We start from the raw sequence: 18936 nt of genomic DNA, 5'->3' as shown, positions 1-18936 counted from the left end.
TGCTTCGGATTCTGTGTCTCCCTCCTCTCTGCCCCTAACCCACTCGCATTCTGTCTCTGTCTCTCTCAAAAATAAAGAAACATTAAAAAAAAAAAATTTTTTTAAAGCAAAGTGGGTGCCTTAAAAAAAAAAAAATCAGATATTCCAGAATGGAAGCACTTAACAGAGTGTTGGCCCGGTCAGAGTAGTCCCCACCGGTGTGGCAGCGACAGGTGAGAGCCAAGGTGGTTAATGCTCGTTCCCTGAGCGTCTGTCCTAGACACGGAACCAAGAGCGTTACACATGCCATCTGACCTCGTCGTCCCATAACTGAGGACAAGGTCACTGTCGTACTCCAGGTACAGGTGGGGACACTGCAGCTCTGAGAGCTGAAGTCACCGTCTAGTGTCACGCAGCTAATAAGTCACGGAATCCAGGTCGGTGGTTAAGCCACAGCGTCGGCAGCTAAGAGCTCAGACTCTGAAGTCGGGCGGAAGCGGGTGCCGTGTCCCTCTCTGAGCCCTCACCTCTGCACGCTTCTCTGTAAAATGGGGCTCCCTGGCTGGCGTGAGTGAGGACGGACAGTTCCCTGGCAGGAGCCGGAAAGTGCTGGTTCCTGTGCTCACACACGCGTCCGCCCTGCTCCTGCCATCTCTGGGTTCTTCTTGGAGACCCATCTGCCGCCAGGGATGCGGGGCCATCAGCCACCCTGGAGAGGGCGTCAGCCTCACTGTGGTGCAGAGGCGGGACGGGGCAGAGGGGGACCCAGATGACCCTCCGTCCTTGCATCCAGGAGGCCGAGCAGAGCTTTGTCTCAGAGCTGGCGGCATTGGCCCGGGTGCCCCTCGCCGAAAGCAGACCGTTTTCAAGCAAGCGTGGCTCGTCAGGTAAGTCGTGGAAGGCGGTGCACAGCAGCGGGAGTATGGATTCCAGTCCCGTGTCCGCCACTAACCATCTGTGTGGCCTCGGGCACCGTGCTTACCCTCTCCGGGCTTTTGTGTCCTTGCCCATCAACGAGCGGACTCACTTAGCCCCAGGGCCGCCTTGCTCTCCCGCGTTCAGTACTTTGGATTCTGAGGTCTGCACCTCACCACCCGGGCCTCTGTGTCCCCGACTTACAGACGGGGGTGATTAGCCCTTGGCCCCCTGCCGGCGGCAACTACTGTGACCTCACAGTGGTGTAGCTGGCTGGCGGGATACAGACAGGGGTGTGTGTGAGAACACAGGGCTCTCTTAAAACAACGCTGCTCTGTCAGGGTCCTTCTGCTTCGGAAGCTCGGGTCAGCTGGGCGTGGCAGAAACCCAGCGGGAGCCTGGCAGCCCTGTGTTCGAATCCCAGCTCCATAACGTAACGGCTGTGTGAGCTTGGGAAAGCATGTCACCTCCCCGGGCCTCAGTTCCCCTACAAGTTAAATGGGTGTAATCGCAGAAAGCACAGAGTGTCTCCTTGGCCGCGGACGTCCTCAGCAGATGCCCGGCTGGGTCGGGGTGAGGCCGAGGGAAGCTGTCACGTGCTTGACGTCACCCTATGTCTGGGTTTATGTGTCTTCTGCAGAGAAGCCTGTAAGGACGAGAAGGAAGAAGCCCCCACCCCGGGAGAAAGGGAACCCGGGGGGCCCCACTGACGATGACCCTGCAGTAGGGGGCCACCCCTCGGGATCACTCAGGTACGGGGGCAGTGGGGCCCGGCTTATTGCCAGTGGATGCGTATTGACCACTTATAGTCCGGGCAGGAAAACAGGCGCCTTTCTCAGAGGTGTTAGCCACAGGGTCCCAGAAATGATGGACGATGGCGGGAACTGTTGATATCCCTGTCACTGCTACTATTCGTGTCCAGTTTGGCCGGGCCGGCCATGACCTAGCTCCGCATCCTGCCAGCACCCGGCCTGAACGGTCCCCGCCTTGCCAGGCCCCCACTGGCTGCAGACACTTTGGGGTCTGTAGGAGGGTCAGTGCGTCCCGGTGCACCCAGTCATCTGAGTGGGGGTTGCCTTTACCCCGTGGCCCTCAGGTGACCACCCCCACCCAACAGAGGGAAACCGGAGGCCGTGTTTGTCTCTGGACAACCCCAGTTAAAGGGGGTGGGGCTGTTTTGATGGCCTGTCACTGCCTTTTCGTCTGATCAGATCGGATGAGTTCTTGCCTCTGGACAGATCTGGACTCACGTTGTGACCACTGCATTGCTTCCTTGTTTTAAGCAGCAAAAGGCTGAACCAGCAGGAGAATGAAGCTGGCGATGGCGAGAGCCCCAAGAAGCCGCTAAAGGAAAGAAGCCATCCGTAGGTTACAGTTTGGGTCGGGGCCGATGTGGAAGATCCAGCTGGAATAATGCCACCTGCCCGCCCCAGCCGGCTGGGACGGGGAGGGCCACCGGGGGGCCGGATGGATAGACGGACAGGCGGAGAAGTGCCTAGAAGGCCTGACTGAGCATGGCAGACCCTGCCGCCTGTGGCATGAAAACCCCGTGTCCGAACCCTGCCTCCAGTTTTCTCTTTCTCTTTGGCTTGGAGACGTGGCTCCCTTCCTCAGGGACCTCTTTGGCCCTGGATCTCTGAACCCCACCCCCACCCCCACCCTGCCTGCCCAGCATGAGGCTGCCTCCAGCCTCGGGGACCCCCTGCTCCCCAGACTCTCCATGGAGTTCTGCTGGGAATGCGGGGGTCTCCGGGCAGGGCTGGCGTTTCCTGGCCTGAAGCCTTTTCTCCATCTCTTTCTAAAAACTATTTTTAATGTTTATTAATTTTTGAGAGAGACAGAGACAGAGCGTGAGCAGGGGAGAGGCAGAGAGAGAGGGAGACACAGAATCTGAAGCAGGCTCCAGGCTCCGGGCTGTCAGCAGAGAGCCCGACACGGGGCTGGAGCCCACGAACCACGAGATCATGACCTGAGCTGAAGTCGGACACGTACCCAGCTGAGCCACCCAGGCACGTCTTTTTCTCCAATTCTGTCATCCTTGTTCTCATGTCCCATGAGACGTGTCCCACGCACCGTGTCCCATGCATCTGGCCGCAGGGTTCTCATCTGGACTGATCCCCATGTTTGGCTGAACCAGCAGCTAGTGCCTGGTCACCTTGGAGGTTGTCTCAGGGCCCCAGGACCCTGACACAGACCACGGAATCCCTGACCTGCAGGCCTACGTCACCCACCCTGGGGACCTGAGGCCTGACTGGTACCTAATGACACCTACAGCAGTGTCTTCTGTGGGCGGCCCCACTCAGCCCTCAGACTTCCCCTGGGAGGGGACAAGCCGTTCTGCCAGATGGCAATTCCCCCTCAGGAGACGTGTTCCCCAGGGGCACTGCTGCTCCCAGTGGGCAGGGACAGTATCCACGAGCTTCCAGAATGGCCACACTTAAACCACTGCCGGGAGAGGTCTTTCCCACTGGGAATGAAAATTACTCTTCTCATTGAAATCAGGGATTCTCAAACCCGGCACTGTGGACATTTTGGGTGAGCTAATCCTCTGTTTGGGGGTGGGGGCCGTCCTGTGCCTTGCGGGATGTTTAGGGACATCCCTGGCCTCCACCGACCAGATGCCAGGAGCCCTCCCCAGTTGTGACAACCAGACATGTGTTTGGACGTGGCCCGATGTCCCCTGAGTCAAAGTGTGCCAGTACCTGGTGAGCCCAGAACGTAGTGGGCTTCGGGAGATTTCTGAACCGTTTGTGGGCTGAATTTTTATTTCTTAAAATCTAAATTAGATTCTGTTAGGAAGGAGTAGCTCTGAGACAGAAGAAGTCTCCCACGGCAGTTCCCTGGTTGGTTAAGGATGTTCCCCATCAGAGCGACTGGTCAGCAGGCGGGATTTCCAGAGTCAACCGCCAGCTCCCTCTAGTGGCTGAATAAAGCATTTCATTATTCTGCTGAGTCCCGTAACAGGCGGTGGTTTCCTTCTTGCCGCGTTTTGAGAACCCGGTTTACATAGAAACCACTTTTGTCATGTGGGCCCTCTGCACAGAGGCATTCTGGAGTTGGGAGTGTCTGCTTTGGTAACTTGATTTTGGTAAATCCAGACCCCCCCCCCTCCCCCAGCAGCACCGGGATCTCTGAAAGATCGAAGGCCATCTCAGCTTCCGCAGACCTTGCGTGAAAGTTATTCTGCTTCACGAGCGTAGCCTCCTCGGCCCAAGGGACCGTGTCACATGCCAGTGCTTCTGGGCCCTTCCTCAGCCCTGCTGCCCCACTACTGTGCTTGGCGCAGTTAGGGGCCCGTGATTCCGGAAAGGCTGTGGACTCTCTGTTTTCATCCCATTGCAGACCGACTCTGCCAGCTACAGCTCTGGGACGCCCGGGGCCGGGCTCTGCAAACACAGCACATGCTCCATGCAGGGGAGACCGAGGACACACTGCGACCCCCCTCCTCCACTGGGTTCCCGTCCCCACGTGCATCATGGGCTGTGGGTTGTTACAGAGATAGGAGGTGGCGCTGGTGGGGACGACGAGTGACGATCCAATGAGAAGACTCTAGATGCCTTCTTTTACACACACCCACTCTCTGGTCTGAGCTCAGCTGCGAGGAGAAAGGCCGTAGACGCTCCGAGCACCTCTCTGGCCAGCCTGGTGTCTGTCCTGTCCTTACCTTGGCTGCTGACCTAGACGCTGCCACAGATGACTCCTAACTGCCCTGCCCCAGCCTCCTGGTCTACACGTTCCAAAAACGCACATCTGACTCACGAGCTTCCGCGGTATTCTTTGCTCTAAGGAGAAAAAGGAAATCTTTAACAAGGACCACGGAACCCCGCGAGGTCTGGTCTCAGCCACGCAGCCTGTCTTCTCTCATGGACTCATACGTGCCCACCCCTGCCTGCCACTGGGCTTTTGCACAGGACTTTGCTGCTGCCGCCCGGAACAGTTCTACCCACCTCCCGTCCCCTTTGCCTCCCGAGTCTATAATCATCATCCACGTCCCAACAGCAGGACTTAACGTCTTCAAGAGCCTTCCCTGCACCCCTCTGACGAGACTGGGCACTCCTCTGGGGCCCTTAGCACTGTGTATTTTACTGCTGGGATGGGGAGGGTAATAAATAGCATCCCTTTCTTTCCCATCCACATTTGGAACCAGTTGAGATACAGGCAAAGCGGTCAGATGCAGATCTGTCCCTGCAAATGCGCATCATCAGGGCTCACGCTTTGTGCCACAGAGAGTCACGACCACATGCACTTTGGTCCAGAGACTAGCCCCCAGGGGTGTGAGGAGATCTGACACTCGGGCTGGGGGAGCAGCCTTCTCCGGTCCTCGCACTAACCAAAGCGGCCAAGCAAACTCGGGGGCCAGAACGCGTTAGGCAGTGCTGGGGATGTCGGAAAATGGTTGGGGCTTTACGGGCAGGGGGCAAATGGGTATGAGGGGACCTTGGCCGTTCTGTCTCACTGTTTATAGTCCGTGTGCAGCGTGGGTGCAAAAATAGACCAGCCGCGGTAGCGGGGCTAGGCCAGCCCTTATGGGACCCAGAGCCCGCTTAAATTTTAGGAGTTGCCAGCTTGCTGGCTTTACGTTGGTACTTTGAAACTGACTACAGTGGAAATTAGCAAGCACAGCAGACTGGGGCTCCCAGCCCAGCCCAGCCCCGTGCTCCACATTTAGCCGTGCCACCTCGGGACCACTGCGTCAGAAGACCCACACACTACGGTCACCTGATTCACAAGAAAGCCACCGCTGCAGCTTAATGAGAGAAGGGATAGTCTTTTCCATTAATGGTGCCGGCTCAATGGGATATCATATGGGAAAATGTGAGTCTTGGGCCCTCCTTTTCCTTAGACACAAGGATTAGCGAACGATGGACCGTATACCCGAACATGGCAAGATAAAACAAAATTTCGGGAAAGAGACTTAGAAGACAGGACAGCAGAATAATTCCCCCCTCCAAGATGTCCGCATCCTAATTCCCGGAGCCCGGGGCTAGGCGATGACGTGGCAAAGGGGAGCACGAAAGAGAAGCATGTGCCTCACAAGGAATGTTCCAGCACAGCCTCCAAGACTTAAGGCTCGTCTGTCTCGCACCGCCCGGACCCGTGACTGCCGCTTGGACGTGCTGGGGAACATTGTGTGGGACAGTGGGTGGTGGGGAACCTCAGCCGGTAACGCAGCTGGACAGCAGCCCCTCCAGGGGCGGCCTTAGAGAGAAGATTTCTGCTTGCGTTTCTGGGTGGGCTGGGGCGGGGGGTGATGGATGCCAGAGACGAAGTGCTCTCCCGAGAGCGGGACGAGTAGCTTGCGGCTGCCAACTTTACTTATCTGGAAGTTTCTTTGCTGCCCTTTAATAGTCTGAATGAGCCGAGGACAAACGTCAAAAGGCCTTACCCTCCATTCTTGACCTTCCGTTTATTTAGCCTTGTTTCAAGAAAATCCACGGCAGGCTGTGAGCCAACACCATGTGGGACCTTAACCAAGGTCCAACAGACCTTGGGGGCAGAGGGAGAATACACTAAAACCAGTAAGTAGATGCAGGACCATCAAAGGCATCCTGCCTTGAACGGTAGTAAGGGTTAGAGGTTAGGAGCAAGGAGCTTTGTACTTTGAGCCAAACCGCATGGGTCCTGGATTCGAATCCTGGCTCTGCCTCTTCCTCCCTGTGTGACCTTGGACATGTCACTGAACGCTCTGGGACTCATCTGTGAAAGGGGGGTAGTAATAGAGCCTACCTCGCAGAGTACCCAACATGTGGCCACTGCCACATGAAAGAGCAGACCTAGGCCGGCCGACTAGCGACTATGTCCCCGACATGGCCGCAGAAAGAGGTTCCGGCTCAAACCTCAGACCACGCCTCCTCCCCTTGCGTAACTTATGTTTTCTAAGAAAGCAGGCTACCGATTGATGCATTCTTCCGAAGTCTGAGGTGGGAGGAAGGGGAGTGTGAGAGGCGTGGAAAGCGTGAGTAGAAGAGGGAGGGCTTCTCTCAGGTAGGGGCCAGAGGCAGGAGCCCTCAACCCTGTCCAGGCTTAGAATGACCTGGGAGCATTTCACCCCTCCCCAAACCAATTAAATCAGAGTCTCTGGGGATGGTGTTTGGTGCTAGGTATTTATATAGCACAGCAAGGCTGACAGCCAATGGTTAATAGGTGACCAGTGAGAAACGTTCTGTATACACTGAGGCCAAACATGTTAGAGACCCTCAGACCTAGTGGTTCTTAAACTTCAGGTGCATCAGAATCTCCTGGAAGACTTGTTCAAACACAGGTTGCTGAGCCCCACCCCCAGAGTTCCTGACTCAGTGGGTCTGTGACCACCAGGCCCAACATTTGCATTTTTAGCAAGTTCCAGATGATGCTGATAATTGCTAATGTGGGACCACACCTCGGCAGCCATTGTTCTATCCTTTCCCAGCCAATCGGCTGAGGTCACGACCCTTCCCCAGCCAATCGGCTGAGGCCACGACCCTTCTCCAGCCAATCGGCTAAGGCCATGATCCCTATAAAACCTTTGTGCTTTTGAAACTCGATCTCTCTCCCTGGCATCTCACCGCTGCGTCGGTGCAGGTAGGGGATTGAGCTCGAGCTAGCTCGAATAAAGGCTCTTTTGCTTTTGCATCGGACTTGGCTCCCTGGTGGTCTTTGGGGGTCACGAATTCTGGGCATAACACCACACAGATACTGCCTGCATTGTCACCACCACCATCACTGTCATCAATCGTCACCACCACTGTCACTACGACTAAAGGCAAATTGGAATAAGCAATTTGCCTGAGTGTTTCCTTCTCAAGAATGTGCATCTGCTCATGGGACCCGGAGTGAAGAAACGTGATGTTTACGAGGTTGGAACTCCCAGTCTGAGGCAGACCCACAACCTATATGAAGAGAGGGCACCAAGGAGGCTTGGAGACAACGGACGTGTGCTCTCAGCCCATGTCACAGAAGCCACCCACCACGGCCTCAGGATCTGAGCCCGACCATCCACACCTCGTGACTGGCTCCCTCTCTTTCCTCCTCTGCTCCTTCGGTGTCTACAGGAGCGAGTCCTGGGAAGCAACCTACACTCCGGTCATCACGAGGAGGGACCACTGGGGCATTTGCACCCAACTGAACAGTCACCCTTCAATGAAAACACACCAGTGGGGCCAACGGGCTGTTTATTTTCTTTATTTTTTCACAAGCTTTGAATTCAGAAATAAGAGCCACAATAAGTCAGTTGTTAAGTAAAAATGGGGGTGATTACAAAGGAAAACTTTGTACAAAACTTTAAAAATCTGACTGCCCCGTCAACCACCTCGAAGGGACCAGGACCGGGGCAACCGGGAGCAGCCGTCGCCCCACCGTCATCAGCCCTGATGGGGGTGGGGAGACCCCTTTCTGAGTGTGAACCTGGCTAGGCCTGAAGTCGGAGCTGGCTGGAAGGACACACACAGACCAGAAAGACGTCATGGCGAGTCACAAGTGCCACGGAGACCGGAGTTTCTGACACAGGACGTGGATGATGTTTCTCTGAAAGCACTGGAAGGTTCCCCTGCCCCTCTGAGAATTCACAGAAGGTCTCAATGGGGATGGGGTGGGGGAGGGGAGGGGAGGGGTGGGGCAGGCTTCTTTCTAGTGCGGACTTGGGGTGGGGACAACGAGTAAGCATCTCCGTGTGAAGAGTTTGGAAGGGCCCCTGGGGGCCTGAGGTCTGGGCATTGTGTCTACATCGGTCCTCGGTGATGTTCTGTCAGACGCACTCACAGACTTGCATACATAATTTAGTAACATGCATCAACTATCCTAGAACAGCTACGAGGGTGCAAAGGAACCACCCAGAGAATCATGGAGCCCGTGGAGTCAGAAGCAGAAGGGACGGTACAAGACGATGCTAGAACCTGGGTTCACTAAGGAGGGCAATGGAGACCCATGATCTGAGGTGGAGTCAGCATGAACACACAACTGTGGGGCAAGGAGTTTCCGAGCAAACACACCACACTAATACCACTTCTTCCTAAACAAAAGAGGAAAGAACGTCATTCAATTTTCCCCCCATCAGTACCAAATAAAACCGCGGGTTTCCCAACCCCTGGCGGGGAAAGGGAGTGACAGTATTCCTGGAACGCTTCACTGGCTCATCCACTCGTCCGCCTTCAACCGAGGCTGGTGATGTTGGAGCGGCCACCAGGGGGCGCCACGATGCGGTGGCCGGTGCGCCTGGGGTTGTTGTCATCTATCTGGGCACCTGAAAGAGACAGAGCCAACCGCTCCAGACCGGTTCCACGGGCCGCTCCTGAGAGCTGGGATGCTGAGCCCTCATCGTGACATCCCTCCATCCGCTCGACCCTCTGGGACTCAATCCACTCTCACCTCTGGGAAGGCTCCCAACCTCCACGGGGTTCACTGCCCTCTCCTCTGTGCCCCCTCCGGCCCTGGGGTCACCCTCTTGCACCCTCTGACCACCTTGCGCTATTTCTTGCCTGGCCTCGTGCTCTTGAGACAGGTGGGCAAGCACTTACTGAGTGCCTACTGTGTGCAGGCACACACTTGGTGATTTAACATATATGCGTGCACTTAGGGTATACAACGATACTGCGAAGTGGGGGGGTGGTTACCCCAACTTTCTAGATGAGGAATTTGAGGCTCAGGTCATGCATCTTGGGGGGCAAAGTTGGAGGACGGGTAAGCCGGGATTCCAGCCCCAACTGGTTGGTCCCCAAAGCTCCAGCTTCTACAGGAGTCAGAGCAGCACACAGCAGTGCCCGATACGTCAAACGCATTTTATGTACGACATGCATGGGAGTGGATGCATGTGCATTTTCAAAAGAAATTTTTTTAACAGTTATTCATTTTTGAGAGTGAGAGAGACAGAGCATGAGTGGGGGAGGGGCAGAGAGAGAGGGAGACACAGAATCCGAAGCAGGCTCCAGGCTCCGAGCTGTCAGCATGGAGCCCGACGCGGGGCTTGAACCCACAGGCTGGGAGATCATGACCTGAGCCGGAGCCGGACGCTTAACCAACTGAGCCACCCAGGCGCCCCTGGATGCATGTGCATTTATGTGTGTGAACTTCTTAGAGCTGGATTTATCCACCTGATTTGCAATGGGCAGACCTCCATGGAGAAGGGGCATCAGTTTTTGTTTTAAATCTGCAAAGCCGACCGTTTATTCCAATTTCATGCATTCCCTTGCAGTTAAAGATTTAACGTTCCACCACCAAGCCCAGTGCCTGATGCTCAGTAAGTATTCAGTGAATTACTAGTGACGGACAGACAATGCTGAAAGGAGGGATGGCATGAGAAGGCCCTGGGGTCCAGTCAGGAGACAGGTTCCAGTACAAGTCATGTCTGGAACCCAGGTAATTTGGAATCAGACCCAACCTCCCTTGGCCTCACTTCCTTTTGTCCCAGATTCAGAAATCAGATGGAGTGCTCAACACCAGTTTCCCTCATAATCATCTCCACCCTGCTGGTTACCTGTCAGCTACTTCAAAAACACGTGTTGGACAAAAGGACACTCGTGCAGGAAATCATGCCACATCTCTACAAAGTAGCATCATGCAGATTATTTAAAAGGCATCTGCGAAGTCATTCCTGATGTCCGAGAGCACGTATGGTGTTGATAGCAAATGAAATCACACGTCGACCGGCCACGAGGCCGGCCGGGGCAGTTCTGCGGGTCTCGGAGAGGACTCTGCCGACCCGGGGCACTGGTGGCCGTGGGGCCCTTCCAGCAGACTTTTCGTTTCGTTGTTTTGCTAGTTCTGAAAGGGAGGGATTTTCCCTCTGTATTCGGCGGCAATTGTGAATTGCACGACTTTCGAAGAGAGGTCCGGTTTGCAGACTCCACGTAGCCCCACCCAGTGGCTTGTCCTGGCATTGCGTCCACTCCCTAATTCTGTTGACTGAGCATCAGAGAAGCTATTTGAGCTGTGTCTCCGGTTCATTTGTGGAAACAATACTAGTTGTCTTTAAAGACTGGAACCGCACTCAGCGTGTGAGAAACTCCTGCATGAAGGCTCACAGAAAGTGAGATGAGCTGGACTAGGGACCCCGCCCAACTTCTGTCCCCCATTGCGTAATCGCTGAGACAGACACTCCCTGGATGGATGGCAGGTTGTCACCCCCACGGTTTAAACCAATGTTCGTCTTTCTCTCGGCCCCTTCGACTCGCTTGCTGAGCATATCAGCTTTTCTGTTTAACTGTCCTTCCCTCCTGTTAGACCACAGTCTGCAAACTACAGACCATGGACAAACGGCCACCACCTGCTTTTGTATTGTTCAGGAGCGAAGAATAGTTTTTTACGGTTTTTTATTTATTTATTTTTTTTTACACTGTTCAATGGTTGCATTTGAAATGGCTGCTTAATAGAATATCCTAAACTTTGCCCCTCGGCTCACAAAACCTCGAATGTTTACTGTCTGGTCCTTTAAGAAGAAGTCTGTTGACCCCTGCACCAGACTGGGGGCTGCCCAGCTGTGCCCAACTCCTCACCATATTCCTAGGACGCAGCCCCGTGTGTCACACACGCTAATGCCTCAGATACTCTGGGGGACAAGATTCCAGTTCGATTTTCCCAGCGTGTGTGTGTCTGCCCTCACGTGGCTAGCTGATGACATTGTAGCGTCTACTGGGTCTGAGGGACGCGTTCAGCTTCCAGGGTAAGCTTGTGCTTCAGGATGAGCTCTGAGCTCAGGGCCAATTTGAGGGCAGACCCCCTCTGCTTTCTGACCTCCCCCAGCCCGCTCTGGCACCCCGGGAGGGAAGGGGAAGTGTTCCCTCGCCCGCTCCTTGCTTCCTCATCTAGCCCCCACCCCCCCCGGGGCTGTTTCAGCAGGAGTGTGGGCCCCTGGGAAGCGGGGAGCCTCTTACCTGATAAGCTGAAGTTGGACTGGTGGAGGTTTCTGATGGGCGGGGGCTGGTGTTTGGAGGGCGAGGACTTGGCAGACGGGGCAGGGGTTGCATATTTGGGCGTGGCTGGCACCTCATACACAGGACCGTCATACATGCCCCTGGGAACACCTTGCAACCCAGAAACCTAAACAGAGGGAGGCGAGGGGGGTTGGCGGGCAGGATTCACCTGCCACTTCCCATTCGGGCAGGCCGGAGCCCTGCAGCTGGACAGTGACCGGAGGTCGCCTCGGGGAAACACACACACACACACACACACGTACACGTGTGCACACACACTCCATAAGCATGCACCTACTTACTCCACATACACACGTGCACACACACAGCTTCATGCAGGACCCCAAGCCCATTTTCAAGAGGAAAACACTTTCCCTGACACACCCCACTGTCCCCCTCAAGGGCCAGTGAATCATCTGTGGTCCTGAGCCCAAGACGAGGATTGGGGGCAGCTAGTTTATCGGGGACGGGATTCCAGAAAGGAGGAGGAGGAGAGAAAGGTGGGGTGATGGGGCCACCTCTGAGGGCAGCCGGCTCAGGGAGGCTGGGAAGTGAACACGTTCACTGACCCTCTGGGGGGCCAAGCATGGGCCACGGTCCCCATCCCCGCGGGCTGAGTGCTGCCCCCGGGGGAGCCCTATGTCCCTGACTACCGGGTCTGGCCACCGTTCTGTTCTACTCTTCACTGTACTTGCTTCCTGCACCTCGGGGACTTCCCCCAGTTCCAGCTGGTTCCAGGCCTGCCTCCCTGTCCCCCCAAGCCCTTCAGTGACCGCCTCCCCCCAAGTCAGCTCAGAGACATGTTCTGGGACAGGTTCTGTCCCTCACCTGCTGTGGCTCCTGTCCTCTGCCCCAGCATGTGAGGGGGCCCGGACTTCTGGCCACTGCGGATGATGGCCTGGCATAGATCCCAGGCACCTGCTCTTACAGACATGGCCACTAAGCACAGGCGTCGGTCCAAACCAGTTTAGAGGGAATGCATCTGGCCAAGGTGTATCTGCACCCCTCCGTGGGTGTCCAGCCGGGAGTTTACAAAAGTCTCCTCATCTCTAACAGCCTGCTGTGGTCACTTGGCCACTGCGGCTTTCCACGGCCATTTCTCAGATCTGACTGGCTTCCTCCCCACGCCCATTCTTTCCCCACTGGACACGCAACGTCTGTGTCATTTGGAATCTCGGACCCGGGTGCCACACCCTATGTGACATGGAAAGACCTCGAGCATCGTAATGCAGGCCTGGGGGTCTGGGGGGGCCAGGAGGTTTCTGGGCTTTTCCATTAACACTGTGGGTGGTCCCACTCTTCTTGTGCTTCACAAACGGCACTGCCACCACCCCCAGTGTTAATGGAAAAGCCCAGAAACCTCCTGGCCCCCCCAGACCCCCAGGCCTGCATTACGATGCTCGAGGTCTTTCCATGTCACATAGGGTGTGGCAGTGCCGTTTGTGAAGCACAAGAAGAGTGGGACCACCCACAGGTGGGCACACACACACACACACACATACACGTACATCTACGCACACACGTGTGTGCACACACATATACACATACACACATTCATACAAGTATATCTACGCACACACACGTGCACATATATACACACATACACACAAGCTGGCCTTTCCAACAAACATCAGCCACCAAGCAGGTGGTCACGGTGACAGGAGGGACCTGATTAGGGAAGACGATGGGCCACAGTGGCAGTTTAGCCAAAGTGTGAGCGGCTCCCTCCTCTGAGCTGGACCAGAGAAGGGATGGGGCCACTCCACACCTCCGACAGGGCCTCCTGCATCCCTGCCACTACTCTTCAAGGAGAGAGGGACAGGGGGACACAGAACGGAAGGGCGGGGAAGCAAGGAGAACAGAGGAAAGACCTGAAGAGCATCCAGACACAGTTCTGCTGTCCCCCGAGTATGCTGGGGGCGGCGGGGGGGCGGGGTGTCGACTTTTACCAGAAGGGCAATGCCTAAGGGTTTCGGCTTTCCCAGCTGTGTGACGCTGGCCTGTCCGATGCTCGAGCACCGGGAGGTCTCGACACCTCAAAGAGCCGGTGGCGAGGGCCCCGAAAGGACGTGGGATGCGTACCCCAAAGCGGCACGGTCCGTGTTATTCCCGCCCCCTCCTCCCCACCCCACGGGCGCACACCCCTTCACAGTCTGCAAAACCCCGAGACCTCCCCTCCGGCCCCGAGACACAGGCAGGGCGGCGGGGAGAGCCCACCTGACACGAGAGGAAAGGGAGGCCCCCGCGGCTGTGACTCGTGAACGCGGCGCGTGCCAGACCCCAGACCCACTGACCTTGCTCCTGATCCTGACACGCTGGTAGAGATACTCGGGGAAAGGCTTCCGCGGGATGAAGCGGCCCATGCCCTTGTTGACGTTGATGTTGCCGTCCTCGAAGACGATCTTGCCCTGGCTGATGACCACCAGCGGGGAGCCGTGGCACTCCATGCCCTCGAAGATGTTGTACTCCACGGCCTGCATGGCAAGAGACGTGACCGGGCCCTTCCGGCTCTCCGCCCGGGCCGGGACATCCCTCACGTCCCCACAGGGGCACCTCGCAGCCCTTGCCCTCTGAAAACCTCCTCTTTGGGGCTGTGTGGCATTCCACTCCGCGGGCTTGCGCCGGCATAACCAGCCCTCGCCATGGGCGTTTAGATCGCAGGTGGCTTTGTACAACCCAACTGATGTCTGGGGCATCACGAACGTGAACGGGGGCCCCTGATGTCAGGCACTGTGGCTGCTCAGACTACAAGCAAGACATTTTTGTGTCTTTTTAAAAAATGTCTCCTTGGGGCGCCTGGGTGGCTCAGTCGGTTAACCGGCCGGCTTCGGCTCAGGTCATGATTTCGCGGTCCGTGAGTTCGAGCCCTGCGTCGGGCTCTGTGCTGACAGCTCAGAGACTGGAGCCTGTTTCAGATTCTGTGTCTCCCTCTCTCTGACCCTCCCCCATTCATGCTCTGTCTCTCTCTGTCTCAAAAATAAACGTTAAAAAAAATTTAAAAAAAAATATCTCCTTTAAAATTTTTTATTTTTATTTATTTTGAGAGAGAGAGAGAGCGAGAGAGAATGGGCAGGGGAGGGGCAGAGAGAGGAAGAGAGAGAAGCCCAAGCAGGCTCCATGCTGTCAGTGCAGAGCCCGATGCGGGGCTCGAACTCACGAACCGTTAAGATCATGACCTGAGCCAAAATACGACTGAGCCATCCAGGCGCCCCCACAAATATCTCCTTTAGGATAGTTTTCTACAGTTAAGCTACTGGGTCAAGAGAGAATGAGCTTTTTTAGGGTCTTTATCGCTTATCACCAAGTTACTTTTCAAAGGCTCCCAACCATCTGACACCATGTGGGCAACAGGGAGGAGAGAGACATTTCACTGATTTGACGTCTATGAAATCCCCACCAGCACTGGGTCAGGTCGTTTTGATTTACTGTTTTTTATTTTTAAAATATTTATTCATTTTTGAGAGCGAGAGAGAAGGAACGTCAGCAGGGGAGGGGCAGAGAGAGAGGGAGACACAGAATCCAAAGCAGGCTCCAGGCTCCGAGCGGTCGGCACAGAGCCCGACGTGGGGCTCGAACCCACGAACTGTTGAGATCATGACCTGAGCCGAAGTCAGACGTTTATCCAACGGAGCTCCCCGGGCGCCCCGCGGTCACCTTTATTTTTAATTCCTTTCTCCCTTCCTTTAATTTGAAAGACAAAACGTGTTCTTAAAAATACACACCGTTTTCATAACTCCGAAAGGGAACGTAACCACCTCTAGCTGACTGCTTTTTATTATTTAAAAAGTAGGTCATTATATAGGGTGAGAGAAAACTCAAAAGGTGCAAACGATATTTGATTTTAAAAAGTAGGTCTCTCTTCTACCTCCGACCGAGACATCTGCCCTAAAGAGATTCTTCTGTGTCACAGATGTTTTCTGTCTTGACAGGGCAAGAGCACTCTCTGTGCAGCTGGCTTTCACCTGAATTTTTCTCTGGAGCTCAGGGACTGTTGCCTATCAGCAAAGGTACGTGCTTTAAAAATGTGTTCAACACTCTTTAAACTGCTGCACCGTGTCCCCTCGCAGGGGTGTATTATCGTTTATTTATCCGATTCCCAGGGATGGAACACTGGGTTGTTTCCCTGCGTTTTGCTAAAACCCATACTGAACCACCCTTCTGTGGGGTCCACGCCGGCATGTGTGAACCTTTCCAGAGGTGGAGTTTGGGGCCAAGGAGTCAATGGATTTTCACTTTGATAGATCCGTCTTCCCAAAAGGCAGCACCAGTCTCCACTCCCAACAAAACTCTGTGAGCTCGCCTGCCTCCCGCGGTCTGACCAGGGTCAGACCCCTCAGCCGCCAGGGTCTCTGGCACTGCACGGGTCAGAAACAGCATCTTACTCTTGAGGTTTGCATTTGGTTAGCTGTGGGGCTGGGTCTGTTATTAAAGATCTAGAAGTCGTCTGTGTATTTCTTCTTGCATAATTGTGTTTTTGCACAGTGTTCTATTCATTAGGCTCTTGGTATTTTTCTTACTGGTTTCTAAGGATGCTTTTTTTAAAGTTAGTTTATTTATTCTGAGAGAGAGAGAGAGAGAGTGCAAGCAGGGGAGGAGCAGAGAGAGAGGGAGAGAGAATCCCACGCAGGCTCTACGCTGTCAGCATGGATGGGCTCTGATTCACGAACCGTGAGATCATGACCTGAGCTGAAATGAAGAGTTGGGTGGTTAACCGACTGAGCCACCCAGGTGGCCCTAGGGGACACTTTTGATGTTAAGGAATTTATCCGTTGTTTGTCCTGAGTATCATTCTGCTGTCTGTCCTCTGCCTCCTGATCTCATATAAGGTAATAATAATTATTATTTTCATGCCATACAGAGGGGGTATTTGTTTAATTTGTATACACTCGATGCTCAAACAGGCCAATCTTCCCCTTTACATGTTCTAAGTTTTGTGTCTTGCTTAGAAAGATCTTCTCCCCTTCCAAACTATCATTTTTACTTACTTTGCTTTTATTTATTTTTCAAAACTACCACTTTAAAAAAAAATTTTTTTAAGGTTTGTTTTTGAGAGAGAGAGAGAGAGAGACAGTGAGTGAGTGTGAGGGAGGGGCAGAGAGGGAGACAGAATCCGAAGCAGGCTTCAGGCTCTGAGTTGTCAGCACAGAGCCTGACGTGGGGCTCGAACTTGCAAACCATGAGATCAAGACCTGAGCTGAAGTTCGACGTTTGAGCCACCCAGGCGCCCCCCAAACCATCATTTTTAAAACAACATGCTTTATTATAGACCCTTGATAACTTTCACTTCAACCTCCGATCCCTCCTGAGAGTGTTTTGAGATAAGGAAGGAGCACAGAGAAGTCTGGCCTTACGGGCCCGCTGTTGAGACCTACAGGCCAATGAGCACCGCTGTCCGGCTAATCTGAATTGCCTCCTGCATGGGACACGAAATCGTTCTGTGCGGCTGGTCTGCTGCCTGGCTTTCTCCTCTGTCGGGCCAACAGCAAACCGCCCCCCACGCCTGCAACGGTACGACCCGTGTTAATAACAGGGATGAGCGGGCCTTGTCCCTCAGCTTCCCACAACTGTTTACCTACTCTCACATTTAGCACCTAAGACCTCTGCTTTTCTAGCTAAAAAACTATTCCCTTGAATGTTCTGATGGGATTACTTCGAATGCAGAGATTAAATTCTCAAGAATTGGTATGCTCCGTCTAATGATTCATTTTAGCCTAAAAGAACTTGTGTTTATGTAAGTCTTTAGTTTTTATTGTTATTAGAAATAGGATTTTGATTTTCATTCCTTTATTCCTTTATTTATTTATGTTTATTTATTTGAGAGAGAGATACAGAGCAAGCAGGGAAGGGGCAGAGAGAGAAGGAGAGAGGGAGAATCCCAAGAAGCAGCCTCCGCACCGTGATTGCAGAGCCTGATGCGGGGCTCGAACTCACGAACTGGGAGATGAGGACCTGGGCCGAAACCAAGAGTCGGGTGGTTTGCCGACTGAGCCACTCAGGTGCCCCCCTCTCCATTCCATTTTTTAAAGTGCTTTTGAATTACTTCATAGAAAAGCTAGCGATTCCTTATATTGATTTGTAATCAGCCAAAGGATTCTCTTGTCATTTCCGATGGGTTTTAGGAGCACGCTCAGGGTTTCGGGGAGACAGTCAGATCCACACACAGCTGCTAACACTGAGCCTCACCCTCAGTTTGTGGCTGCCTCCCAGGACCCGGGCAGACGGGCTGCTCTCCGTTGTAACATTTGCATCTAAGCCTTCTCGAGTCACCCTGTGGCGACCAGCCGTGTGGTGCCTCACAGTCTTGCTGAAGCCCAAATGAGCGCGTCCAGCCAAAAGACACTGAGGAAGCAAGCACTTCCCTACCACTCGAAGCCGGCCGGCCTCCCAGCTCACTCGGCCCTGCATGGCCCACTATTCCTCGGAGGGGAAGGACATGACGTGCGTCACGTGACAACTCCCCGTGGATTCCACGTGGCACCAGGTTCTAGGTCTCGCAACCACGTGGAGTTTCAAAAGTTGTTTCGTTTCCCAAAGGTGACAGGTGAACGATCTAATAATCCAAATGAGTACAAAGAACCACAATGAAAACACACAACCATTGTTTGCCATCTGTGAGCCCCGGGTCCCTAGACCCCACCCCAGGGGGCAGTTCCTGCTCCTCAGTCCCTCTGTGTCCTGTAAAAGACAGCCTGACACTGACGAACGGAGAGCAGGGCATATGCTTAGATCCTCGAAGAGATGAGTAACGTGCTCTCTCCGGGCGAGGGAACATTCTGCAGCCATGAAAAGGAACGAAGTATAGACCACAGCATAGACAAGCCTCAAAAACATGAAACTAAAGTGAAAGAAGCCAGACAGAATAGGCCACATATGGTGTGATTCTTTTTCTATGGTATGTCCAGTGCGGGGATAGAGACTCTACTTACATAAATGGGTTGGAAGAAAGCTTAGCACGGGAAAACTGCCACCATGGGGTGAAAACACCCGAGGTTAGCTAGCGAGAACCACCCACCCCAGGTTAGCTAGCGAGATACTGTAATGGGATCATGAGTAACTTGTTGTCTCACCTGCAGGAAGTTACTTTCCATCCGGTGCCAATGCACCTTGATCACAAACTCCACTTGCCCGCCAGACCCTTTGCTTCTTACACACACAAGTT

The 18936-nt window shown here is 54.2% G+C and overlaps 2 protein-coding genes across 2 annotated transcripts in view; one reads left to right on the top strand and one right to left on the bottom strand.

Annotated features, from left to right (window-relative positions):
* The window catches only part of EVC (EvC ciliary complex subunit 1), a 75240-nt gene extending 71394 nt beyond the window's left edge, over nucleotides 1-3846 (top strand). Inside the window, exons 20-22 of the mRNA XM_049632626.1 lie at nucleotides 773-866; nucleotides 1535-1646; nucleotides 2178-3846. Coding sequence (XP_049488583.1) covers nucleotides 773-866; nucleotides 1535-1646; nucleotides 2178-2262 — 291 coding nt within the window. The 3' untranslated portion in view covers nucleotides 2263-3846. The remainder of the gene's footprint in view (nucleotides 1-772; nucleotides 867-1534; nucleotides 1647-2177) is intronic.
* Nucleotides 3847-8068: 4222 nt separating this feature from the next.
* Nucleotides 8069-18936, bottom strand: part of CRMP1 (collapsin response mediator protein 1) — a 76851-nt gene continuing 65983 nt past the window's right edge. Inside the window, exons 12-14 of the mRNA XM_049630285.1 lie at nucleotides 14072-14251; nucleotides 11739-11904; nucleotides 8069-9112 (exon numbers count right to left, since the gene is read on the bottom strand). Of these exons, the coding sequence (XP_049486242.1) occupies nucleotides 9021-9112; nucleotides 11739-11904; nucleotides 14072-14251 (438 nt within the window). The 3' untranslated portion in view covers nucleotides 8069-9020. The remainder of the gene's footprint in view (nucleotides 9113-11738; nucleotides 11905-14071; nucleotides 14252-18936) is intronic.

This window comes from Panthera uncia, chromosome B1, assembly GCF_023721935.1.
Source record: "Panthera uncia isolate 11264 chromosome B1, Puncia_PCG_1.0, whole genome shotgun sequence".
In the NCBI taxonomy this organism is placed as follows: domain Eukaryota; kingdom Metazoa; phylum Chordata; class Mammalia; order Carnivora; family Felidae; genus Panthera; species Panthera uncia.
Note: the sequence above shows the minus strand (reverse complement) of the source record. Positions and strands in the feature narration are given on the sequence as shown.